Source organism: Leptonotus elevatus, chromosome 19, assembly GCF_054856555.1.
Source record: "Leptonotus elevatus isolate MCC_2025b chromosome 19, RoL_Lele_1.0, whole genome shotgun sequence".
In the NCBI taxonomy this organism is placed as follows: Eukaryota; Metazoa; Chordata; class Actinopteri; order Syngnathiformes; family Syngnathidae; genus Leptonotus; species Leptonotus elevatus.
The window spans coordinates 4,071,984-4,099,673 of NC_141257.1; the positions used below are offsets into that span (position 1 = coordinate 4,071,984).

The following is a 27,690-nucleotide window of genomic DNA, read 5'->3' on the forward strand; positions in this document are numbered from 1 at the left end:
GCTAACTAATAGCATCTACGTGGTGTTTTTTTTTTTTTTTAGAGCTTTAGCTAACAAGCAGACAGGCAATATAACAATACATATTCAAGGCGTTTCCATTTCAATTTTGCAGTGAACAGTCAGTCGGTATGCATTTGTCCATTTTTTTGCCGCGTTGCCTTCCTGTTTATGCAATCGGGGCTATTTAAGATGTCAATCATTATAGATGACTTTTAAGTGCTTTTGGTGACCAAGTACATTTACAAAATATATTGAACATCAAATTTGACAACTCTGCAATTTTTTTTTGGGGGGGGGGGGGGTGAACGGAACTCAAAAGTAGCAGAGAAACAATAACAATGCCAGTCAGTAATAGGAACGACACTGTAACCTTTGTAACTACACGGTTGTGTAATATTCCCTTGACGAATGTGGGTTCAAGCTTGAAGACGGCATGTACCTGCACACGTCACACACACAGACGTGCTGACACAGATACTTGAGTTAAAGAAAAACAATTGAAGAAAAAGAGACTTTTAATTGAATGAGCTTCCTGCCAGAGCCGCGGGGCACGCGCACACACATTTAACATGCGTGTGGTTGAACACTGACAAGCAAAAATGCGCAGCGGTTACAATGCGTTCTTTTAGAAAAGAAGCATTCTTAAGCAGTGATTCCCAACGACTGTGCCATGAGAAATTATCCACTTTCACCATTTACAAATATTGCCTTCTTTAAAAAAATATATATATTTTTTTTTAAATCTTTATCTTTCTATGCTAGCGACATATAGTGACAAAAGGAACAATCATCTTTGCCCATTGAGATGAAGTACCATTAATCGGTTCGAGCCTTACAAAAATAATAATAATAATAATTTTATTTTTGGAATGTGTATTTTAATAAGAAAAATAGCACTCTATATCATACACATACAACAATGACAATTACTTACAAGGGAAAATAATTAATTTTGGTTACAATTCACTGGACATTGGGCTGCTCCTGCCCTCCTTGGCCACCTGGGGGCAGTACAATACAGACATGTATGGAGACTCGGTAAATCACAGTAAAATTTGCCATTCTCTTCAGAGGATAAAGAACAGATGCCTCTCAGTATTACATTATCCAAGTGTTTCTCCACAGTTTGTGTTCAAACATCCACCGTTTTCGTTCTAACAGCAACACCGACGCTATTCGTTAGCCCATCTATGGCATTTTGCATTGTTAGCATTAGGCTAAACAGTTTGCTCTCTAACAAACTGCTGCTTGTTGTGGATTGAGTTCACTGAACATTGTTACAGATTTTCATTAACCTTCTTCCAAAAAGTAGATATTTATGGACCATCACCTCAATTATTATTTTTTCAAGGGGGAGGGGTTGTCATATAGTATCTCCAATTATACCACATACTGTTGATGATGCGTACATTCACAAGAGAATCATGCCAATGTCTACATGGCACTTTTGCATTTCTTCTGTGCGCCTCGGCTCAATAAAGGTTTGCAAACCTCGTTTTAGTGAATGTAACTTCATCCAGAAGCCATTAAAACAGCTCCAAACTGTTTTGTAGTAGTAGATACAGTATGATATATTACAAATATAAAACATCTCAAATCATCACAAAATATATTGTAACATGTACATTTATTTGTGGTCCGTAATTGGCTGCCAGCCTCAAGATGTCCACTTTTCAGCCCCTTTTTTTTTTTTTTCCCCCAAATAAATATAGTTGTCCGTCAGTTCTATATCTTCAAGCCTTTTCTTCTTAAGTCCTCCTTCGCCTCCTTGATCTGACCGTGAAGCTCATCGGCCGCCTCCTTGCAGTCGTTAAAGGTGGCGACCCGGTAGCCCACCGTGGCCAGTGAGTAGCAGCCGAACGACACCAGCAGGTAAAGCGGCATGGGCAAGGCCACCTCCCGGTACGTGTGCGGCACGCTGAGGTCCAGCGGATCGAACGCGACCAGCACCCAGGCGGCCAGGACCACCGAGACTCCGAACAGCCACTCCATAAGTTTGGTCATGATGACACCAGGACAGAGAAGCGAGCTGAGAAAGAAAGTAGCAGGTAAGAATGGGAGTGTGTGGTTAGCTTAGCTTTAGCATAGCGACAGAAGTAGCTTTTTTCTAACACCTAAACAGCGACTAACTCTAAACATAACCACTCGGAAAGGACTAAATAAAAACCGAGCGCCAGTTTTCGTTACAACTGTCCGTAATTATTTCGTATTTTCTATAATAATGACATCATTCCGAAATACACGTACCTTTTGCTTTTGGCCAACTCAGTTTTAGCGCATATAAATGACGCCACTTTGCCGCTGTGTATTCTGGGTAATGTAGTTGAGCAGCCTCGCTCACAAACATCACATCAGAAACTCTTTATCTGAAGGTAAAACAAACACTCTTTAAAAGGTATCCTTATAGCAGTGATTAATTAGCGAGAAAGCTATAATATATACACAAATATGGTCATAAAATATTATTTTCTTCCTGAGAACTATTAAGCAATTGATGTTATACATATGTACAATCACTGTTATGCATATCAACATACTCTGGTACTTTCCATATTTCTCTTTACATTAGTTAGCTAGCTAATATAATGATGATGATGATTAAAGCGTAATTAGGATTAGTGTCAACAGACAAAGAGAATATGCTCATTCCAACTACTTTCAACAGCACAGACACACACAAAAAGAAGTCATTTTGCAAATGGGTTTATCATTAGGCCCTTGCTTTAAGCCATTACTAAAAGCTAATGTGGTTCCCCCCAGAGCAACAGTTGCATTAGGGGGGCCATCAGGAGCAGCCAAATCTGATCTTGGCAATGCTTTCATGGGGTTAATGGAAGTCCAAGTGCTGGGGTGGGACACACACACCCCTCTAGGGTGTCGTACATGTAAACATGACTGATTTTAGTTGGGCATAGAGAAAAATGATCATCAGTCTTGAGGGAGCGTGGAGGGTTATTGTAAGGGTGCTAATGTTTACAGTTTGTCCGCGCCGCTGTTATTAGTGTAAGGCACCGTCCCGACGCTTGACGGAGTGGAGCAGCTGTTTGTTTTCTTCTGCTTTTATCAACATTTGTGTCTATTCGTGGAACGTTTTTCACGGCTGAAGGGGCCACTAATCAACAATATGTTGTTTCATTACCGGATAAACCATTTAAGTTGGCTTGTTGCTCAACGTGGTGATGATTAATTTGAAATGAATATGCCATCTAGGCAGTAAAGTATATTGTTTATTGAAAATGTGTTGTTGTAATACTATTGTATGTATTTTTCCTACGACAAAATATAAAGACAGCTGAGACTGTATTCATTGTTTTTTGTTTATAATGCGATCATTTGATTTAGATGGTTACATTTACTTGGGGGGGAAAAAACATTTATGGGGAATTAGGTTGAAATTATTAAATTCATAATAGAAATTAATCAGGATTTCTTTTTTGTTTTGTTTTGGAGGCCAGGAAGAAATGTCAACATTTTATTAATTACTTTAAAAAAAAAAAGTCATCTTTTTTTTTAAAGTAATTAATAAAATGAGAAAATGAGAGGAATGTCCAAGTTTTATGACTAAAAAAAAAAAACGTAATTGTCATTATGTAATTAATGGTGCAAAATCAGTTTACCGGTAATTATAAACCACTGGTATTTTTTTTTCCAGGCTTGGAGTGAAATTCTACTTTTTAAATTATTTATTTTAATGTAGTTGTCCATTTTAAATATTTTTTTTAATTAAAAATGTGAACAATTATATCGTTATTATAATTAGAATATTTATTCTTCATATTTCTGTTCAATTTTTAAATCATTTGTTGAAAATTTCCTATACGAGTCATCTTACCTGAAGTGTGACGAAAGTGTGATACGAGTAGCGCTAGTTTTGCATGAGCACCCACTAGTGTTATGCAATAGAATCACCGAATTAAATGAGTGGCTTCAACTTTTTATTTTTATTTTTTTTAACAGTGCAGTTCATTTATTAAGTGCAGTTGAGTTATATTTAACTTTTAAGTACAATACATTTGCATGTATTCATTTATGGTGTTTTCCCCCCTTAAACATTTACTTGGATTGCAACTTTTACCTGCAACACATTTGAATTGAATCATAATGTAAGTACACTTTTTCAAAGTCAAAGTCTTGTTTTACAGCAACTCTCCCCCAACTGCTTTCTATATTTTTCCACAATTTCCCACATTTCTTTTCCATACATCATCAAATATTCCCATGTTTCCCCCCCATCTGCTTAGCATTTTATCTATAGCACGCTATATATTTTGACTCCAGGTGTTGGAATCTCTCTGCGCGCCCTCCCAGTCATGCATGCATCATATATGCTGCCTGTTATGAGCAGCACTGTGAAGCCCGTGCGTGTGCGTGCGCCCCACATCGGGCAGAGTGGCGCTGGCTTCTCCTCCCTGCACGCTGCCAGCTCGTTTTTCCCCTTGCAGTGTTCCGGCTGAGAGCAAAAGAGAAAACGAGAGCTTTGGCAGACGCAACGCAGCAAGCGGCCTGCAGGCCTTATGGAGACACGGTACGGAAAAGACATCCGAGGGAAAAGATGGCGGGGGGTGCGAAAGAGGAGAGGACTACAGAGAGAAGGGGTGAAATTGAAGGGTGGTGGGGTAAATTGGGGGGGGGGGGGGGTTTGCAGGTGCAGCTTGAACAAGCAGTGACCTTTTTAATGGTACATTAAATCCAGCTGTTCCTCATCCGGACTTTATCTCAATCACCCGACCGACACCTTCGACCCCTACCGAGGGGGCCGGGACACAGCAAAGAATCTTTTAGGGTCGACGTGGGACAAAAGTAGAGGAAACGGGGAAAAGAAAGTAGGTCTCAAAAGTCAAACGAAAATGTGGTGTTCATCTTTAATTTAGTAGGGGATCCAGGTGTGCAAAAACAAAACAAAAAAAGGCTTGCTAGCACCGCCCGGGAAATGTTTTCATGTTCGGTTCAGGCAACATAAAAATATGCTCTTCTAGTTCTAGTCGGTGCTCGAGCAGCACCATTTTGGATGTCTACTGTATATCTAAGAGGCGAGTCAAGATATGCCTTAGTCAGCTCTGCCTATAATCTTGATCGCAATATAAGCTTTAGAGTCAATGATCTCTTCTCCTCGTTCTAGTCGGTCCTTGAGCAGCAGCATTTTGGACCTCCATATATAAGGGATGAGTCAGCATACTCCCGAGCCAGCTCTCATATTAAGATTGATGCCAAAAAGGGAAAAGGCTGGAATTGATCTATTCTTATAGTTCTATTCAGCGCTCTAGTAGCACCATTTTGGACTACAATGCTTAAGAGATGGCACAGAATTTACCTGAGTCTGGTCTGACAATAAGTCGTATTAAAAAAATGGGAGGTTTAGAGTTAATGATTTTGTCTGCTAGTTCTAGCCAAAACTCGAGTAGCAGTATTTTGGATGCATTGTGTTTCACTATAATACAGACAGACGACCCGCCCCCCCTCCATGCAGTCCGATCGTTAACTCCCTCCAAGTGGCTACGTCAACCTGACAGGCGTCAAAAGTTCCAGACAAAATGTGTGAACCAACACATGTAAAAAGTCACAGCGAGAATGCAAGATACAAGCAAGATATATAAAAAAAAAAAGAAAAGAGTTTGGAGTCCAAAACAGGAAGCCTCTGTTTCCTGGCTAGTGGGTTCATGAGACGGGTTCTGCTGAAGGAAAGAGTGACTAAACAGTGCGTCACTGGATCCATGCAAGGTTCAGGTATAAAAAAAAAAAAAAAATCCAGTTATGAAGAAAATCCTTAATGAAAATGATGTGGTTTGACGTCAATAAAAAAGTACTTTGAGTTAAAAAAAAATATATTGGACAGATACCTGTCAAAATAATGTATTCATTCGCAACTTATTGCTAGCTTCATGTTTAAGTATCCCGATATATATATATATATATATATATAGCATGTCAAAGTTTGTGTAATGACTTTACAGCAAACAGGTGACAGGAGTGTGCATGGAAATAGCCTGGCGGTTCACTCAGCAAGTTTGTGTGAGAGCGCGCCTCTCGTCCGATTGAGAAAACGTTCATAGCGCCTCTTGCTGGGGGGGAGGTGCAAAAGGTCATCGGGAGGTCAAGTGTGACCGAGCCCGAGCATGTGAGCGCCGCACTTGTCCGTCTTTCAAGACTTAAACACACACACAAACACCTGTTTCAGCTTCTCCCCATGGAGGAATGCAACGCAGCCCCCCCCCCCCCCCCCCCATACCCACCCACACACACACACGCTGTCGTAATGAATCCCATCACAAAGCTCGCGTTTGCCCCCCCCCACCCCCTCCCCGCGCTTTGTTTGTTGACCTTTATGGGACGCCGTTCCGCATTATCTTCACGCCGCCCCTCGCGTAAGCGCACACAGAGAAGCAGACGACAACGCGATCGGACGCTTGTTGTCGGTGTAAAAGCCGCCGACAAAGGATGAGCTTGACGTCGACCCCCCCCCCCCCTTCCCCCACCTCCCGCTTGTCCTCCGATGTCCCTTCTTATCTGTCCTCGGTGCCCTTTCGCATTAGCATTATTGACAGTGGGACCGATCGGTTAAGAAAGTCCCCCTCGGGACGTTGTGGAAATGTGCGAGGTATTGATTATGTGCGTGTTCATGTGGGTCAGAGCGACAACAACTCGTCTAGACTGGATTGAAATGACCCCGGTGTTGTTTCCGTTGCAGGCGGGAATGCAAGAACGGACGTTGTGAGTTTGAGGTGAATCAAATGGAATCCACTCCCGTATTGATTCCTGCGTTGACACTGCAAACACGAGCGGCTTTGGAAAGAGTGCAGCCGAGTGAAATTTAGAGTTGATGATCTATTCTTAAAGTTCTCGTCGGTACTTGAGTATCAGCGTTTCGCCAGTGGATGACCCAGTTTATGCTTGTCTGCTCTTGACTATGATTCTGACCAAACAAGGAATGTTTTGGAGTCCGTGATCTCTTCTGCGAGTTCTCGTCGGCACTCAATTAGTAGCATTTAACTTTTGGGTGACTCATTTTATGTCCAAATCTGCTCTGTCTATGATTCGGATAAAACAAGGCAGGTTTTGGCATCCGTGATTTCGTCTCATGGTTCTAGTCAGCACTCAAGCTGTAGCATTTCACTAGTGGATGAGCCAGCCTATGTCGGAGTCAGCTCTGAATATGATCCTGATCTGAAAATGAAGGTATTGGAGTCCATGGTCTATTCTTCTAGTTCTAGTCGGCGCTCAACTAGTAGCATTTCATTTTTGGGTGACTTAGTTTATGTCCAAGTCTGGTCTGACTATGATTCGAATCAAACAAAGAAGGTTTTAAATTCCATAATCTTGTCTCATAGTTCTAGTCAGTACTCAAGGTGTAGCATTTCACTCGTGGATGACCCAGGTTATGTCCAAATCAGCTCTGACTATGATCCAATCAATGAAGGTTTTAGGGTCCAGGAGGTCTAGAATGTTTTGTAGTCCGTGATTTCTTCTCCTAGTTCTAGTCGGCGCTCAACTAGTAGCATTTAATTTTTGGGCCGCTCAGTTTATGTCCAAGTCTGCTCTGACTAGGAATCAAATCAAACGAAGAAAGTTCTGGAGTCTATGATCCCATTTCATAGTTCTGGTCAGCACTCAAGCTGTAGCATTTCACCAGTGAATGAATGACCCATTTTATGTCCGAGTTGTCTGTGACTATGATCCTGACTTGTCAATGAAGTCCTGGATCTCTTCTCCTTGTTCTAGTCATCGCTCAAGTTAAGCCATTTTATTAGTGGATGAGACAGTTTATCTCTGAGTCAGCAAAATATTAGAAAATAATACAAAAATGTTTACATTATATAAACAAAATTTTAAGGCAAAAATGTACTGGATGGTTTAATTCTACAAGACCCTAAAAAAAAAGAAATGAGCAATTCTTGAGACGTCAAAGATTACATTTTGAATAGAACTGCGCAATCCTGTATTTTCTCCTTTCAAACCTCGAGTGGCCATTTTTAAGTGTTGAACGTAATGGCCTTGTTAGCGGCGGAATTGTGGCGCCCGTTGATCATGCTTGCCGCATTGACCGCCTCGCACTTCATGCCGAAATTGCAAAAAAGGTCAAGGATTCGAGGATTACGGCTCGGCGCCCGGCGCCGGGTAAACCCTTCAAAAGCTGATTGGGACCTCCGCAGACAGTCTGCCATTGGCCGTAATAAATCAAGTTGATTAGACCGCTGCTCTGTCTGCTCTTGCTCTGGACACTGGGCAGATTGTCCCCGCCCCCTTCAGTCTCTTAACTCTGTTTGACCCCCGCTGAAACTCGACCACCCTCCCGTCTGCCTCCAGGCACCTGCCGACCTTTCACCCCTTGCTCAGCATCTGGAAGGTGAAGAGGGGAATATTGGATTGACGTGGTGGAGGTGAAACTCTTCTTAAATTAAACCTAATTACACAAATATTAGAATACAATAGGAAAAATATATGAATGAAAAATATGAGAATATTACACCGTAAATTCATCCCCCTCCCACGTTTAAGCATCTGTAGTCATCACGGTGGCTATGATGTATGCACAGCTGGTCCGGACAGAGCCGTCCAGGAAACGCGTGCTTTACAAATCCCCCGTTGGCATTCCCATCCGACAGGACACTTTTTTTTTTTTCCTTCACTTTTCAAACACCTGGAATTTTAACTTCCCCGGCCGACTCAGCGGGTTTCAACCGCCGTATCAATGGAAAACGCACATACTGTACGTCGGCCCCTCACCTGCTCACGTCGTTGGTCGCAAAGCGTCATTAAGCTTCTCCGCTCTTATGGAAATAATAATACGCCAGATGTCATGTTATCCTAGCTTGAAAGTAACTCCTGCGCTGCTAAAGCCTCCAAAAGACTTTCAACTTCCTTCGAGCTAAAAGGAATTCCGCGGATAAGGCCGGCATGTCGACATTCCTGCGCGTTAAACTAATATTTTCACATGCCGCTAACAGAAAAGCCGCGTGGAGAAACCTGACGCGGCACGCTCTTTTCGCTTAGCTTAGCTTAGCGTAAACCGCTACGCCTCGTAAAGGTAAGCCAAGAAAAGTAAGATACGCGTCGTCCTGTACGACAGTACATTATTTTTGTAAGAATTAAGGTTATAAATTGCGATTATGATATTATTTAAAATACCACAAAATCCAACGCTAGCTTAATCGAGAGTCAAATTTCTCAAGCAAATTATCTTTTGAAATCTTTTTATATTGGGCAAAAAAAAAACAATAGCTATTAGAAAATATATATTTTTTAATGTTTCTTTTTTTTTCTGTTTTTCAAATTAATACTCCAAAATGAAAAATACACAAATGTTAGAAAAAGAAAAAAGACAAACAAAAAAACAAAAATAATAAAATAAAAAAAATACATTAAAAACATGTTTTTAAATTACGGAATAAAAAAAAAAAATTATATATATATACAATATTACAAATGTAAAAATCCTAGTTTTCGGTGAAATATAATAAATATATACTGTACGATAAAACAAAATGTGCATTAAAAAATACAATAATGTATGTGAAAATATATAAATGTCACAAAAATATTTACAGTATAATAGATAAAATACATAATATTCAACTTAAACAAACAAAATGATTGAACTCAAATACAATGTTTTAAATCATTACAAAAACATAACTATTAGAAAATGTTTAACTTTTTTTTTTAAATATTGGAAAAATTAGATCAGAACCAGATCAATAATATTAACATTAAATGGAAACATTAAAATATATGTAGAGTATTCTAATAAAAAAATGCAGTCTCTTTTAATGCCAAAATAAATACAATAAAAAAATATATTTTTAAATATTTATATTTGACAAAAAAAGGAAGTTTTACACAAAATGACCAAAAAATACAAACAGCTTAGATAAACAACTCTTCAAAAATGTAAAGCATGAAAAAATATTCAAATATTGTCCAAATACAAATATTGTAATCATCTCATCGCCATTTTAACTGATTGACATTTTCCCTCCGCCGCACGTTGTTTCTCACCGGCGATGCGATCAAACCAGGAAGTGTATGTTTTATTAATGCACTTCCTCTCTGGCGGCGGCTGCAAAGTGTTTCAGCGTCCGGAAGAATAATGTCACAAAGAGGCGTTATTGAATTTAATAGCGCGATTGGATTCCCTTGGCGAATGAGCGGTTAAATGTGGAGCGGGTGAGGGGGGCGGGGGAGTTGACTATCACCTGTCCAATTTGATTTGAACGCTTGAAATGGTGAATAATTCATCGGCTTCCTCCGAAAGAAAAGTTCACAGCAGACAAGTTGAAGGCAGACACAAGTTGAGACGGACGATTTGCATAAGTTTTTGGGGTCATGATTTTAAAACTGGTTTTGATGTTTATATGATCGTCGAGGTACTGGAAATGTATTCATTAGAAAGTTTACAGAATGCTTATAGAAAATAATAATACATGTTTGCCATTAAACAGAGGTGGCAAATCCAGGTCCAGAAAGTAAAAACCCTGCCACTGATTGGCTTTAGCCACTTGTGCTAGCTAGCTAGCAGGTAAACAAGCGCCCAACGAGCTAGCTAGGGAGCTCGCTAGCTAGCACAAACCGTGACAGGGTTTTTACTTTCTGGACCTGGATTTGCCACCTCTGCCAACAAAGCAAGAAATATTAAGAAAAGAGGAAATGTACAAAAAAAGAGCGTACGGTTATGTTGTGGGAAAATCCCACCGAGTAACAGGTTGCGCAAATAAATCAACACGTGCTTTGGCGCCACGTCGTTCACTCGGGCTGGCGAATTCTGAGCATACGTGTTCTCCAGATGGTCGCCCCGTGCACGCCGTCGCTCACTGGATGGCTTTGAGCTCAGACGCGGTGCCCCCCCCTTCCCTAGCGACCCCCCCCCCCCCCCCCCCCCCGCTCTGAAGTCCAGTAAATGATGATCACGGAGATTACATGTGGGTAATTCCGGCGAGGTCTTTAAAAGAGTGGCCGCTTAATACTAGAGGTGGGGGTGGTATTACGCGGACCCCCGCTTGCACTGTTGTGGCTGCATACCTCCAGTCAGACTGAACGCAATCTGTTGCAGATTTGCCGGGATAGAAGGAGGTGCGGTCCTGTTGTGTCACTTCTCGACAGGACGCTCCTCGCGAGTTGATTTACGAAGATGAAAAGTTGAAGTCAGCCATTCGTCAGTCGGGCCTTGGACCACATCGCTTAATTCCCCCCCGTAAATCACCATTCGTCTTCGTAGTTGAAGACCTTTTTGGACAGTTGTGCGCTTTCAACTTTGTGGGATCGGTTTGGTTTGAAGCTGCAGAGGAAATCTGAGCCACTGAGAACGGGAGACAGCTAACTCTATTTTTGATTATTATTATTATTATTTTTTTAAGTCAAACACACATTTTTTGATTCAATTCAACAGATATTGCGCTGCTCCTCATGGTGTGCTTTCCTTGGCCACCTGGGGGCAGTATAATACAAACATGGAGATACCATGCAATTTAATGGATTTATAGGGGGAGGAGCGGTCCCCTGAAGCAAATTGTCCAATAAAATGAAAATAAATAAATATTTCATAATAAATATTTTATACTTTTATCGTGGACTGAACACTATTTCCAATAACCCGAGGTTCCACTGCACAGGGCGAGCAGAGAATCAATAATATATGCCTGGAAAATGAAAATAAATAATATAATATAAATATTAGTAAGTCATGTAAAATTTTTGACTAAAATAATACAATTCTGAATGTGTTTATTTGTATTGCCAAAAAATATGTAAAAATCAGTTTTTTTGTTTAATGAAATAAAACAAAGTAATATGCAGGTGTTCTACTTATTCAATACAGTAATTGTATTTTTTTTTAATCAGCTGAAAAACATCAAACTTTTTTTTTTAATCAGCTGAAAAACATCAAACTTTTTTTTTTTAATCAGCTGAAAAACATCAAACTTCCACTAATCAAACACATATGTGACTTTTTTTTTCTTCATATTGAAGCCCGTAAACAGTAAAGCCTCGCCAGGGATTTACATTACATTTACATAAGGAATGCTAAACACCTACACATGTAATACCTTCATCAAAAGCAGATGGTTCACAGCCCGCGCGGTGTATGTTTGCCTTGGCACGAGGAAACCAGTGAAATTCCACAAGTGTTATTATTTTTATTATTTGGAATGTGGACAAGTTTTTTTGTTTTGTTTTTTTAAATCAAAAGTTCATTGTTTTAAACAACAGTATGCCCACACATGCTCCATTTCAAACTTGTATTTTGTTATGTGCTGTCTACTTCAATCTTCCTACTCTGCTTATAATAATTAGAATGCATTTTATTTATAAAGACCTTATAAAAAATTATTCTCACTGTTTTTAAAAAAAGAGCACCATGAGTACAAGCAATTATATAAATATTCCACATTAAATATGTATGAACGTGAGCGATCGGGCCAAGCATTCCAATCTAATATTTTTCAACAGCACATTGCCAAATCTGTAACAATTTATTAAAGCGGTGTTTGTCCAACAAATTGGTTCCATCTGTTAGGATTTGATATTAGCGGCAGCGAGGATGAGGACCGTGTTAAAGAGAATGCTGTTGCTTTGCTGCCCTCTAGCGGCATAGCGTCATGACACACCCTAAAAACCCTATATTTCTATATAAATAGTCGGGTTTCTGGACTGCCTACCCAAGTAGGAACTAAGCAAATCTAATTAGTAGTTATGTCTTTTTTTTTTTTTTTTAAATCAAGTAAAAATAATGACAAACAAAATATTTGTTCCCATTGTGTTTACTTTTTATGTTTCAAGGATGCTCGCTAGCATGACAATCAAGCGAGATAAAAAAAAAAAAAAACAGGTTCAGAAACAACTTTTTTCTGATGGTCGACTATCGAGACATGTTGTTATCAGACACACGCATACACATTCAGGTGCAGAGGGGTGTAAATTGAACACACACACATACAGACATGTGGCTGATCGTGTTTGGAATTACAAAATGCACAAACACAGGCTTCGAAACCAGCGGTGTAATCGCAGCTTCTAATGATAGTCTATGACCTTGTTGTTCCTCCCTACCGCTAATTGGCCACATTAAAACAATAACTTAGCATCAGAGTGCTGTTATAGATGCCATAAATCTATGTTTACTTACATAAAGCACGCAAATTTGACACTTAATGGCATGAAATGGCTGATATGGCGCTGTAACATCATTAGCATGTGCAAGCATCAAATGTACAGTGATTAACACCTGTTTTGGGAATTATTTGTAATTTAGCATCACTTGTGTATGGTTTCAATTTGGTAGCAATAGGACATAATGTCTAGGATTGGGATTCGTTTGTTTTTGGAAGGATCCGCAAATTACTCTAAAATGGCCGCTTCAAACCAAAATGGCAGACTTCCTGTGTCTTCTCGGGCATGACTTCTTGAGACATTTTTTTGTGGGTCTGCTCATGATGTTCCGAAGTCAAGCCAGCTTTGGGTGCTGAATTAAAAAAAATAATAATAATAATTTTAAAGGGAAATTTGTCAATGAAGAAACATTCACAAATTATGAAGCTGTTAATTTAGGTCCCAATTCTGCCTTTTGTCTAATACATTTGTTAAGCACTGTGTGTAATTACAACCGATGTCGGGGACAGCAAAAACGACAAAAGCGATGATTCTTGCAAATAAAAACGTAAGAAACTTAATTACATTGCATATTTGTTGCCGTACAAACGCTCTAAAGGCAAAATACTTAACATTCTAAATTGTATTCAGTTGTTATTTAAATTGGAGCCGCCTCTCGGCTGGATGGTCACCCTCCTCACGGGCGTCTGGTCGGCCCCCCGGTTGGCCACCAGCTCCTGGAGCTGCAGGGCCCCCCCTCCGATGAAGCAGAAAGCCGGGCATACCGGGCCCGAGCAGTCCACGTGACCTTCCCACAGGGGGCGCAGGGAGTGGGCGTCGTAGAAGGCCACGCGGCCCTTCTCGAAGTCGAGGGACACGCCCAGCCGGGGGGGCAACGGGTAGGTGAGCCCAACCGGGGGGGACGGGCCGTTGCCGTTGGGGTCCGAGCGTTGGCCGTTGTGGTGGTGGTGGTGGTGGTAGCTGTGCTGGGGCAGGTAGAGCTTCCCCATGCCCATGGTGAGGAAGCAGAAGGGAGGGGCCGAGTCCACGCCGTCCTCCGCCCCGCTGTCGTGACCGCTGTCTGGGTCGTACCTGCAGGAGCAGCCGATCACGGTCATTATTAACAAACTTCATTACGGCCATGTGGAGGATTAGCAATTAGTTTCGCGGATTGAAAACAAAACAAAAGGGATCTATTGTTTTGAAAGTGCCAGTACCTCAATTTGTATCTGCGATGCCAGCCTGTTTTATTTGGCAGCATGTCGATTTTTGGTACTTACATCACGAGCGGCGACTTACCGAGGACTGGCCATGTCTTCTGGTAGATGAAACCACTCCTGCAACTTGGACTCGAGACCAACACCGACCTGAGAAAGAAGGACGATCTGATTAGCTGATACAGGCTGCATCGTCAACTCTCTATATTCAATCTACTGGGGGGGGGGGGGCAATTTTTTTTATTCAAATTACATTACTTTTTATCTTTACAAAAAGATTAATTAGGTTTCAAATTTTATCTTTTTTTCTATTTTATTTAAAAAAAATAAACTGTATTATTAAATAAATATTTTCATTTAATTAGGATTTTTTTTTTTTCGCCAAAAATTTCAATGTTAGATTTGGGGAGGGAAAAAAAAGAAAAACAATTAAAAACATTACTTTTTTATATTGGTTCCGTTACATTTGCTGAAAAATTATGACAAATTTCTCGTGAAATTAAAAGTTGTCTAAAAATTATATCTGAATCTTGGCGGGTGGGTTTATTTGATTTATTTATTTAATTTGCCCTTTTTGTTTCTATTGATTAAAGAAAGTACTGTTGTGATGTTAAATAAATCTTTATTTGAAAAAAATATATATATATATATATATGGGAGTCCTAAATTAGATTTCAAATTTAATGTTGGCTTTCTTCAATAAAAAATGAATTTTGAAAAACGGGTTAAACATTTTAAACATTACAGATGAGTTAAAATTAACAACGAATTGCAGTTAATTAAAAAAATATATTTGTATTCATACTGAATTTCATTTCAGAATTACATTTTATTTGTAAAAATCACATTAAATTACAAATATCTTCACCGAGAATTTTTTAAACATCACATTTTAAATTAGGACTTTTTGGGTGGGTTTATGTTACGGTTGTTTAAAGAAACCTAACCCCAAACTCCCAGTTAATTTCTAAATTGTGTTTTTATAATTCCGTCAAATGTCAATGAAATGTTACTAATATTAATAATTATTTGTAAATATTAAAATTTTGTACGAGAAGACGGTCCACGTGTACCTAATGTTCTGTCCCATGAGCATTTTTCCACAATCGTTATCTCATACCTTGACCAGGTAAGAGCCGGGCTCCACTGAGCACGCCCAGTAGTGTCTTCCTTGCGTGATGGCCACGTCTCCCACCAAGAGGTCCGACGTCAGGTGACAGGACGTGAGCGCATGGTCGGCGGCCTGCAGCAGGGAGAGGCCGGGGACGCTGCGGGCCGCTCTTTGCTCCTTGCTGACCACCAACCGGTCGGCGTGGAGACCCCAGCGAGAGTCCAGGTAGAAGTTTAGCACTGGAAGGGGGACCAGGACAGGAAGTCAGGAGCCGGAAGAGGCGGCAGGCAAGTTAAGGGATGATGGGGATAATTGGGAGTGGTACTGAAGTAGGCTTGAGTTCGGGGATATTAGTACAGTGGTACCTTGATGTTCAAGTTTATTTTGGTAGATTTCTACTTCCTGTTTTTGTTGAATTGCTATTGGCTTGATAGAATTCGTTGTAGCCCTCATCAACAGCTTCACTTATGATCATGAAATTTGGGTGGACGTCAATCATGGTGTGACGCGCTAAAAAGTCTCACAGACCCATGCCTGAAATTAAACAGGAAGTCAGCCATTTTGTTTTGAAGCAGCCATTTGGGGCATCAAATCTGACGATCATTCGGAGGCCCATACATGATACATACACGGGTTTTGTCGATCAGCACGAAAAGTTGGTGGATGTGTCTATCATGACAGGGGTTAGGAAAAAGTCTCAAGGACCCATGCCCACAATTGAACAGGAAGTCAGCCATTTTGGTTTGAAGCAGCCACTTTGGGCAAATTCTTTGGGCCAATCAGAACTGAGTATCCTAGACGCAAACTTCAAAGTACAACTGTAGATAGACAGGAAGGATGTCGATCTTTACACTGACCACTCAAGGAGAAGAATACTGACGGTGTCACGTGACAGAAGTATATTTAGTTTCTTTTGTTTCCCAAGAAGGAAATATAATAGACAGAGGGATCGATCATATGCAATAGCAGGAAGGGAAAAAACAGCCTGCAGGGAGTCACTCAAGCAAACCCATGATTTCAGAAAAGCCCCAGGTCGGAATCCGATCTGATTGTTAAGCATCCCGTCTTAACAATCTGCAAACCTCATCACCGCGGCGACGCATCTGGTTAGGGTGCAAAAGATGGAAAAAGCGGCGGATGCGTGGAATGACCACAAAGAGATAGCATAGAAGGGATCGTCATGTGATGCGGGAGTCCTGAGGTATGATTTCTTACGTTCCGCAGGTGGCGTGTAGGTGGGTTGGCGGCATGGGAGGAGCGCTGAAGAGGATGACAAGCTGTGAAATGGAAATAACACGTGAGAGAGAGAGATGAGGAAGTACAGGACGTGACAAGTGGATGGAAAAGGAAAATGGTGGTAAGCAGAAAAGAGAGAGAATGAATTACAACCTGTTCACCGTGGCACGACCGCAAGGTGTCCCACCAGATTTTCCGACTTTTTTTTTAGTGGATGAATTGTTATAAGCCACGCCCCCTCTTTGGAATTTCAACAAGAGTGGATGATTAAATGCAAATGTGTTGTACTTAAAAGTTATATACAACTGAATTTCCATATTTTCCAATCAAAGTTTAGAGAAATGTTGGTAATATACTGCTTCTGAATAATAAACTGTATGGATGACCAAAACTGCCAAAATTAAAAATAAAGAAATGACTGAAAAAAAAAAAAATCCAAATAAAAATTTATATAAAAAATATTATTCAAGTACAAAAAATTTATATAAATGGTAATACAAACCACTATATATATATATATATATATATATATATATATATATATATATATATATATATATATATATATATATATATATATATATATATATATATATATATATATATATATATATATATATATATATAACGGGAAAAAATATTATTTTATATAACAGGAAAAAATTGTCAGTAAAACAGAAGAAAAAAATATTCGGAAAAAATGAAAAAATTCTCAGTAAAACAGAAACAAATTATTCAGAAAAAAATACTCAAAAAAACAAAGCTCCCCCCAAAAATTTGTCAGAAAAACCGTTTTTTTTTCAAGTGAATGCAATACACTTCCGCAGAAATAAATATAAATCAATAAATAAAAACGTATCCTCCATAAAACTGCTCCCATCGTCGCCCTCACCTGGTGCCGGAGGGGTGTGCAGGTACACCTCCTCGCTGTACTCTCCGTAGCCCGCCTTGTTGCAGCCCCTCACCCGCAGCACGTACACGCTGTCCATCTCCAGCCTGTCGATGACGGCGCTCGTTGCGCTCACCTCATCCAGTCTCTGCCAGCCCCAGCGGGCGGCGGCCAGCCCGCCTCTGTTGCCGCCCCGGGACGCGCCCCCCGGGACCACCCCCCTGCGCCGATACTCAACGGAGTAGTGCCAGGCGGTCGCAGAGTCCAGGGGCAGGCGCCAACTCAGGTAGAGCTGGTCGTAGGCCAGGGAGTGCTGGGTGTCGAGGACTGGGGCCAAAGGAGCTAAAATAATAAATAAATAAATCCTTTTGAATTAGAAACGTGATGGAGTTAATGAAACCCAATTATTTATTACAATTAAGGCATAAATGTGTCTTTTGTCCACACCTCGGATGAAATTCAGCTCCGTGAGCAGTTTGAGTTCTTTGGAGACATCCAGCTGGAAATGTCTGAAGGACGGATCAGCTGCCAGAGCAAAATGCTGAAGGTTCTCAATTGCCTTGCTGAACCTAGAACAGAAATTGGCCTAATCATCCAAATGTTGCCGCTACGCTTCACGCAACGACAAAAACGTAAGTAGTGTCACCCATCTGTGCAGTAAAACTGGTTTCAAATTGGTAGCAATCACAATAATATGTTCTATGTGACCTCACTAGTCTAAACATGACATTCTGATTAATATTACATTTGTGGAATAATCCAGCCAAATCCAGCCGTTTTTAATCGTATCAGGGGGCGGCCATTTTGCCACTTGCTGTCGACTGAAGATGACATCACAGTTTCTGCTCAGGCAACAACCAATCACAGCTCACCTGTTTTCTGAAGCTGCGCTATGATTGGTTGTTACCTGAGACTTGAGCAACAATGATGTCATCTTCAGTCGACAGCAAGTGTCAAAATGGCCGCCCCCTGAGATGCATAAAAACGGCTGGATTTTGCTGCTTAACTCATATTCCACTAACGTATGATCAAATTGACTCTAAAATGGCCGCTTCAAATCAAAATGGCAGACTTTCTGTGTCGTTTTGTAAATGACATATTCCTGATAGACAGCCACCAAATTTTATGTTGCTGAATGTAACTAGCTTTAGAGGCTTTAAAAGAAAACAGAAAAAACATTCCAGACCCTAAAATGTCTTTTCAATCCAAAATGTAACACTTCATTTGTCTTTTTGGGCACGCTTACTTGCCTCACTCATTATATTTCTATGTTGTGGCTCTAGAGTCTAAAACATAATCCCCCTAAAAAAAACAAACATTTTTTTGTCATTTTTTTTAAACAAAGGCAGGAACAGTACCCAGAGAACAATCGTCCTTTTGTTTCCCTTCCAAGCCACTTTAATGGCGCACCTGTTATGCGTCTGGCGAGCAGCCTGCACGAAACAAGGCTGGTCTGTCTCCTTCAGCAGCTCCTGGGTGAACGCGACCAGGCCGGCGTGCTCCATCAAGCTCCGCCGCTCCGCCACTTGAGCGGCCAGCGCGTGGCCACGCTTGTGCCGGGCCGCCTCCAGCGCCTGTGTGAGCGAGGCGTGGCGCTCGGCCAGCGCCGCCGTCAGGTCCCTGATGCTCTGGGCCAGCTGCTCGCGAGCCGACACGCTGTTCACCTGCATGGTTTAAAATCATTCGATTTGCAGCACTTTTTTCTACCGCGACGACTTTGATGTTCTTGTCGGTGAGGCCGCTGTCATCACAAGACTGCCATTGTTGTTGATGCAGCTGTTCTGCCCATTGTTCCCTCATCCTCGTTAGCATAAATGGTTCGCAATTATACTGTGCTGTTGCCCATCTGTTGAGTTCACATCGTTCAAACGTGGTATTAACAGGACAAAAACTATAAGATGAATTCAAACTTGAATAATAATAGCCAAAAATCACCCTATGAATGACTGCTTCAAACCAAAATGGCAGACTTCATGTGTGCTTTCCAACATGGCTTCTTGAGACTTTTCTGTGCATCTACTCATGATAGACGTTGGTATTAAATTTTATCCTGCTAAGGGAAACTGGCTTTAGGGGCTGAATTTATTAAAATCACTAGTACGTTTGAGAAAAATTCCCCTAAAATGGCCACGTCAAACAAAATGGCTGACTTCCTTTGTGTTTTCCAACATGGCTTCTTAATACTTTTTTGTGCGTTTACTCATGATAGACATTGGTTTCAAGATTTATGCTGATAAAGTAAATTGGCTACAGAGGCTAAAAAATTTTAAATCCCTAGAAGAAGTTTGTCTTTGAGAACATTTGCCCTAAAGTAGCCACTTCAAATCAAAATGGCTTCCTGTGTCTTTTCCAACATGGCTTCATAATACTTTTTTTGTGCACATGATAGAAGTTAGTATTTAATTTTATGCTGCTAAGGGAAACTGTCTTCAGGAGCATACTTTTTTTTTTAATCACTAGATGTTTGCATTGGGGAAAATTTACCCTAAAATGGCCACCTCAAATCAAAATGTCTGTTCGGACATGACTTCTTGAGACTTTTTTTTTTGTGCGTACTCATGATAGAAGTAAGTATTACATTTTATGATGCTAAGCTAAACTAGCTTCAGGGGCTAAATGTTTAAAACTCCCTAGAAGCTTGTATTGGAGAAAATTGACCCTAAAATGTGTACCTTAAATCAAAATGGCTGACTTCATATGCGTTTTCCAACATTGTTTCATAAGATTTTTTTGTGTGTCTACTCCTGATAGATATATATAGAAGTTTGTTTTGGCGAAAATTTACCCTAAAATGGCCACTTCAAACCAAGATAGCTGACTTCCTGTGTGCATTTTCTTTTAAATGTCCAGTAAATTGAACTTTTTATGACTTAAAGCCTTTTACTACTAGATTGACATATTTTCCATCCTTGTTGAAAAATGCTTTCCTGTGTGCTTTGTTAATCACCTCAGTCTGAGTGATGGCGCTCTCCAGCTGTGTAATCTGAGCCAGCACCGTGTCCTGGTTGGACAGAATGTAGTTCATCTCCTTTGTAATCTTCTCCTACGAAAAAAAACAACAACAGCACAATCAAGAAAGAGACCCTGCTAGGGGTTTGTGTCAAGTACTGCTTTGGTTACATCAGCTGGTGAATTGTGATCGGCGAAAATGGGAGTTTTTTCGCCCGTACCTTGAGCGCTTGGTATGCTTGGGCCACGGGCAGGATCTTGTGTCCCGCGTGCAAGCGACGCAATTTGCAGAGCGGACAAAGCAGCCGTTGACAGGACCTGCAGTAGAACTGCAGTTTCTCCTGTTCGTGCTCCGTGCAGGTCAGAACCTGACGAAGGCGACGAGTTCACAAACGCGCAACGCAATGACGACGGGGAGAAAATAAAATATTGCGCGCCGCGTCTTGCCTTTGGGCGAAAGTTGAGCGTTGGCAGGATGTGCTCGTGCTGCGCCCGTGGCGTCCCCCACGGGTGGTAGAGCTTGAAGCACTCGTTGCAGAAATTGGCCCTGCAGTCGCCGCAGCCCTTGGTGGCCTCCAGGGCCTGCGGGGGCTTGCAGAACTGGCACATGACGGCCACGCTGCCCAGGCTCACCGTGTGCCGGTATCTGCCGGCAAGAGAAGGCGGGGTGACGAAGAAAATGAAACGGTGTTTATTTTGATTAGTTTGGCAGGATTACGCGATAATGACACGGCATCAAAGTGGCGGTCGCGTCGGTAACGGAGCTGCCTACTGCCCCCTGGTGGCCAACACGCACACAACAGAAGGAGCAGCATATTTGTCGTTGAAGTGAGGCGAAAAGTATGATTAAAAATCGTTTTAGTTTGTGTGACCTACCGCTCCACGATGCGCTCCAAAGTGAGGTTGCGCAAGCAGTCGGTGAGGCCTTTCTCGCCAAGTTCGACATCGCGGCCGCAGGGCACGCAGGGGAACATCATGGACAGGGGCGGGCCCTCCTTGCGCCGCCGCCCCGGGTAGCCTGGCGAGCGGGGCATGGACGGCGAAGGCGGGTGGGGACCTCAGGAAACCGCAAGGAGATGGATGATGTACACTGACAGTTGACAGAGATGCAGGACAAGAGCTGTTCTAGATGTCGTACCCCAAATGGGGGAAAAAACGGATAGTTTTGGATTTTCTATTTTGACTTTTTTTTTTCTTTTTCTTTTTTTTTAGAGCAGTGTTTATTGTTTCTTATGCTTAGTTTTACTTTTTTATAGTGTTATTATTAGTTTTAGTTTTTTTCTACATATGGAGTATTTGTTGAGTTTTAGATAAGAAAAAGGCACAATAAGTAAAGTACTAAACTACAATTCCAAATCAAACTTCCTTCTTCTGTACCGCCAAAAAGTAATACATAAAAAATAAAAAATGTAAACAAAAACTAAATAAATGAAAGTTCATGTATGGCATTTTCTCTATAATTATAGTTAGCTTTAGTTCGTTTTATATAGGGATGTTCAACAACACTTTTTTTCAGGCAGAATTAGCTATATATATATATATATAATAAAAACTTTCATTTAACACAATGATAAAAAAATTTTTTTGCTAATGTGTCAAAAGTAAATATTAATTATTGGTAGCAGGTATCGGCAGCCTGTACGAACCCGATACCTTAAAGGGATACTTGACTCACTGAGCCGTTTTCAGTTGCAAAAAGTAAATATTTTGTCCAGAATTTATTTGGTGACTTCATTCTTTTTCATGCACAAAAATACGAATTTTCCACTTGTTGTCAGCTGAAGATGACGTCACCTGTGCTGAGGAAGTAGGTAACGACCAATCATAGCTCGGTTTGCTGACCAAACCCAGAAAACAGGTGAGCCATGATTGGTCTCGTTACCTACTTCCTCAGCACAGGTGATGTCATCTTCAGTCGTCGGCAAGTGGAAACATTTATTTTTAAAGAGAAATATAATGAAGTTACCAAATTCATTCTGGACAAAATATGAACTTTTTGCTGCTGAAAATGCCTCAACGAGTCAAGTATAAACCTTTTATTTTATTTCATAACCAAAAATGTTCTTCCGAATTTTAATCGGAGTTTTACTTCGCGTTAGTTCGGTTAACATTGATAACCTCACCTGCCCGCAGCACCCGGTCGATGGGCCGCTGTTCGGCTTTGGGTGCGGGCCTGCGCAGCTGCCGCGGGGAGCGCGTGTTGGGCGTGGAGGCCGGCGAGTTGGGCTCGGCGGGGAGGTCCGGAGGCGGGTACCCGCTGGCCACCAGCACCTCGCAGGCGCACATCAGGCACACGCTGTGGAGGCACGGCAGCACCACGGGCTGCTTGACGATGTCCTTGCACACGGGGCAGTGCAGCTCCTGCTCCAGGCTCTTCATGTTGGACTGAAGGAGGCAAAATCGATTTGGCATTGAAACGATCGGTTGGAACGAGAGGGCAGCGTCCATGTTTTGTTGTCTTCATTTTTGGTGGCATTCAATTTTTGGATGTTCCAGCGTGCGTATAACACGGGAAAGTGGAAGCGGTGGTCGTCCCTTGTTAAAAATGCATAAAGGGCAGATTTGAATTATTGATAATATAGCCGAGGCTTCCATTTGGCGCATCAAGCTTAATATAGACTCTCACCTATATGGACTTTACTCACCAATTTCATAAATAAAGCAAAAATCCTGGTGAAAATGTTTCTATTTTAGGGGTCTCATGAGTAAGAAATCACCAGGTATATAAAATAAGGCTTCAAAATTGTGTTTTTTTTTTTTATTCTCCCCACTTTCGAATGCTGTGCTGAAACCCAACTAATCATACAAACAAAATGGATGCCACTTGGACTTGCATCTTTATTATGACTATAGCTACAAGTTTCAGCTGCGAAAATGTGCGTTTAAAACCTCAACTGGTTGGAAATCGATCCCACCTGTCGTCAAGGGGCTTTTGATGTGGGCGTGTCCAACCAACTTGCTAAAAACCCCGCCCCCACTCACCTGTCAACTGTCAATCATACAAACAAAATGGATACCACTTCGGCTAGCATCTTTCTTATGACTATAGCTACAAGTTTCAGCTGCGAAAATGTGTCTTTAAAACCTTAACTGGTTGGAATCAATCGCAACAACGAGGCACTCTAAAGCAGCTACACCAGCAGGAAGCACCTGTCTTAATGCCGGCAGTCACATCGGAATATTATTATTATTATTATTTATTTATTTTGCTATTTCTTTTCTTTTCCACCTCTCTCCGCATGACGTGCGCACACTCACCACCAACAATGAGGCACTCTAAAGAACTATCCGAAGAGAAAATGCATTTTCAGGTTGTAGGCTAAACTAGCCGTCGCCGCAAGTGTGTCAGGAAACTGCTGAGGTTTACAAAGTCATGTTCTTAGCTCGTTAACTGGCCCAGACAATTTTCATTTATTAACTACAGTACAAATAATGTCGTTTTGTTTATCTGATTACGCTAGCGATAGACAGTGACAAGTAGAACAATGAAATGCTCTTCCACTGGATGGACGAAGGTACAATTGCAATGTGCCTTAGCTCCAATGATGGGAAAGGGCTGACTTCACACAAAACCTCACCGTGAGGATGACAGCGGACGACGTCACGAGTTTAAATCACAAGCTGACATGCGGGAACGCTTATGGCAGCACTCCATGCAGCACATTTCTACCAATAAAACAGCACGCTGGACGTCCGGATGCCTAATATACACGCATATAGCTACCCAGTATAAACCTACAGGCTGCTACTAGTAATAAATCCAACCTGCATCAGCATCGCCTCATTTCTCCGAGCACTTCTGTCTCCAATGTCATCCCACTTTTTTGCTCTCTATTTTTTTCTCTCCTGCTACAATCACGTCAATCCTTGCATCTTGTGTTGCGTCGTAGCCATAGGAGGCTAATGCTGCTAGTGCTTTAGCGAGTCCTTACCTTCACCTGCAAGAACCTTGGCGCCATGACAGTTTACAGGCACGCACTCACGTTCGACGCAACGGCTTCACCGTGGGGAGGGGGGAAGGAGGAGGGAGCTGGGAGGAGGCAGGGGGAGGGGCGAGCACATTTCCGTTTATATTAATATATTTGCTCATCTAAACGTACATAATATGCTGACTATGTTATGTGCGACGGAATAGATGTTGTGCGATTGTGATTAAAAGCCTTCCTTAACCGCGCGGTTGACGCAGCATCCAGCACTGCCGTCTCCATGGCAACAAGCATCCCCTGGAGACGGTTCGAGCGCACTGGATGCAGCCATTTTGCTTTTAAAAATGTATTTATATCGCATCTGGGGGGGTTTGTGCACATAATCAGATGGAAAGTCTGTATTTTTATAAATGAAAAAATATATATAATGCATTCTCTAGAAATGTGTATGTGCTGTAATCGACTGTTGCTTATCTAATCAAACGTATAGCCTTAATTATATATATATATATAATTTAGAAACCAATTTAATAAACTGAGCAGACCTATTGCTCAGGAACAGACATCAAAATGGCGTACATGATCTAAAAATAGCATCAAAATACTCATTGTCAATACAAATATGAGATGTTAACTCACGCTGATGCGAATCAGAGCGTCCATGTTCGACGTGGCTGCCTTCAAATCCATCACGTCCATGTTTTTTTTTTTTTTTAGCAGCTTGTTGATAACATCTGCAAATAAAACTGCCGGTCAGCTGCCATAGCACACACACAAAATTAAAAATGCGACTCTTCTGCCTTCCCGATGACGTTATCGTTCAAGAAATTGTTGTTTTTCCAAATCTACTACATTTTTCGCCATGCAGTGGATTCAGTCTGGTCGTAAAGCACCTTCCACGGTAAGCCACGCCTACTTAGTGCAGGCACCAATGGCTTGAACGGATGATACATTTTGACTATTTCATATTTTTTGACGAATGTGTGATTTATTTATTTTATTCATCACCATTTGAATTTACAATGTATATTTACATAAATTTTGTACATCGGGTTTTTGATGTCAAATGTATTTTAGTTGTTGTTGCGTCTATTGTCCTCCAAGTGACGCCAAACTCCACCAGTTCCACCTCCGGGAAATGACTGGATTATTTCCCAAAAAAGCAAATGCTACGAGTGCAGTTTTGTTTTCAATGTGATCAATTTAACTAGTTTACACGAAATTCAAATGACTTTTTTTTTATACTGGGTGTGTTGTCAACACACATTTCAATAGATTTTCCGAGCATTTGCTGACTCGGTGAATCGATTGCCGAGACAATCGTCTGTGTGCACATCGCTGAATCACTCTAGTTGCGCTATGATGAGTCCAGTGCAAGACAATCAACATCCTACCACTCCCTCTGACCTGCAGTGTAAAGTTTATTTACGCCCAAACGGTGGACGTCTACTGGTGGGTTCGCTCACTTTTGACGCACAAACAGCGCAGCAGGGCGGAGCCTGCCTATAAAAGCCTGAGCTGCCCTTCGTGCCAACTTCTGAGCGCATACTTGCCCCGAGCTAACTCCCAAGCTTTTTGCACGGTAGGAATTTTAGCATTTGATTGTTCATGTTGCTTATTAACCTTTCATTGGCTAAAGTGCAGCTAGAATATGTCTTAAATGTCTTAAACTATATTATATAAGTGTAAAAAAAAAAAAAAAAAGTAGGGTGGACATAAATCAGTCTCGAAGTTTGAAATGTAGAATTAGAACACTATGTCAGTTTTTAATTTGATGTACCGTGCAGACTTCGGCATGCCACGCAAACCATGGGTAGTAGGTGTGGCCTACCAAGGGCATATTGCCGCATGAACGTCGATTTTTTTGCCACAGTTTGAATTGAATCTCCAACAGAAAGAGGGACAAAATTAGTTTTTTCCACTCTGAACTCCTGTGAGTTGTAGACAGTTTAGTCATCTGTGGGCAGGCTCTTTTGCTTAACCCTTCACAGGGACACAGCCCTTAATTCTTCATTCCATTACAACATGGAAAATTACAACTGAGGAATGATTTTTAAATTTTGTACATGAAAAATAAAATGCCAGCTTTGTGCCAGTTTAAAAGCGTTTACGTGGCTCTGAATGTTGACATTTAGATCTAAAAGTGTTTTATTTTTTTCAACCCAAGAACACATATGTGAAAAACATGTTGCAATAAATGAATTAGGCATAAATAATGCAGAGCTACATTTGTGTGTGTGTGGGGGGCGGGGGGGGTGCATATGATAGCATATTTACTTACTATCATGTAAATGTGACAAAAAAGAGTTAGTGTGCCACTGGATGAAAGGGAGCAAAAATTATTGAATAATTGTAATCAAAAGCTGGCATTTTACCAAAGTGGAGTTTGATTTATCATATACAATAAAAACACTTGAACTAAATTCATGTTTTACACCGATTTGACTGTGAACGTGTCCTCTTAGTGCGACTCCAACCCGAGCAAGCAAACATGCCTTCAGATCTGGAGACGGCCATGGAGTCCCTCATCTTGGTGTTTCACCGCTACGCCTCGCAGGACGGCAGAACCGGCACCCTCAGCCGGCGGGAGCTGCGGTTGCTGATGGAGAATGAGCTTTCCAACTTTTTAAGGGTACGTCATCAATAATCTGCTATCTTAATGCTAACATACAATGCGAAATTCCATTGACAGGCTAATGGAAATTAGCATCCACTTGATCGTAATTATAATCCGTAAATCAAATGCTACTTTACACACACAGAGCAGCAACACGTTCTTAATTCTACTGCTTCTCTTCTAATAGAGCTCAATACTGCCAAACATGTTGTGGCAGAATGTGGTACTGCAAGGGATGCAACTCGACAGTAAATTCAGATTTAGGGATTTAAAAAATAAAGACGGAACTAACATGGAAGTGTCCATATGTCCAAAATTCAAACTCAAGTGGCACAGATGTACTTCCATAATCATATAACGGGGGAAACGCTGTTCCTGAGTTGACTATTTGCATTTTCAGTCCCAGAAGGACCCGGCCGCCGTTGACAAGATTATGAAGGACCTGGACACTAACGGGGACGGCCAAGTGGACTTTGAAGAGTTTGTGTCCCTGGTGGTGGGCCTGTCCATCGCGTGCGAGCGCTGCTTTCAGTTGCGCATGAAGAACGAGGGCAGAAAGTGAAGGAAGAAAAAAAGCGAGTACAATTCCACAAAGCATTTCATTGTCTTTTTTTTTTTTTTTAAGTCTCATGTCCATTAAAATGTCTCGAAGGATTTCAAACCCA

The 27,690-nt window shown here is 41.2% G+C and overlaps 3 protein-coding genes across 5 annotated transcripts; 1 reads left to right on the forward strand and 2 right to left on the reverse strand.

The window, feature by feature from the left end:
- Positions 1–414: 414 nt before the first annotated feature.
- Positions 415–2,298, reverse strand: dpm3 (dolichyl-phosphate mannosyltransferase subunit 3, regulatory). Its single transcript, XM_086062406.1, has 2 exons — positions 2,248–2,298; positions 415–2,029 (listed from the first exon to the last, which is right to left on the reverse strand). The coding sequence occupies exon 2, from the start codon at positions 2,002–2,004 to the stop codon at positions 1,726–1,728; it is 279 nt and encodes a 92-aa protein (XP_085918532.1). The 5' UTR covers positions 2,005–2,029; positions 2,248–2,298; the 3' UTR covers positions 415–1,725.
- Positions 1,875–27,690, forward strand: s100a10a (S100 calcium binding protein A10a). Of its 2 annotated transcripts, XM_086062404.1 has the most exons (4): positions 1,875–2,048; positions 16,633–16,765; positions 26,874–27,040; positions 27,426–27,690. In XM_086062404.1, the coding sequence occupies exons 2-4, from the start codon at positions 16,747–16,749 to the stop codon at positions 27,585–27,587; spliced, it is 348 nt and encodes a 115-aa protein (XP_085918530.1). In that variant the 5' UTR covers positions 1,875–2,048; positions 16,633–16,746; the 3' UTR covers positions 27,588–27,690. The 2 variants fall into 2 exon arrangements, with proteins under 2 accessions (XP_085918530.1, XP_085918531.1); XM_086062405.1 differs by lacking the exons at positions 1,875–2,048; positions 16,633–16,765 and adding an exon at positions 25,825–25,990.
- trim46b (tripartite motif containing 46b) lies at positions 13,481–25,310 on the reverse strand. Of its 2 annotated transcripts, none has more exons than XM_086062402.1 (12): positions 25,048–25,310; positions 22,606–22,867; positions 21,359–21,539; positions 20,930–21,128; positions 20,704–20,850; positions 20,481–20,576; positions 18,944–19,197; positions 17,981–18,102; positions 17,537–17,875; positions 15,418–15,647; positions 14,380–14,447; positions 13,481–14,172 (listed from the first exon to the last, which is right to left on the reverse strand). In XM_086062402.1, the coding sequence occupies exons 1-12, from the start codon at positions 25,105–25,107 to the stop codon at positions 13,728–13,730; spliced, it is 2,403 nt and encodes an 800-aa protein (XP_085918528.1). In that variant the 5' UTR covers positions 25,108–25,310; the 3' UTR covers positions 13,481–13,727. The 2 variants fall into 2 exon arrangements, with proteins under 2 accessions (XP_085918528.1, XP_085918529.1); XM_086062403.1 differs by lacking the exon at positions 25,048–25,310 and adding an exon at positions 24,415–24,512.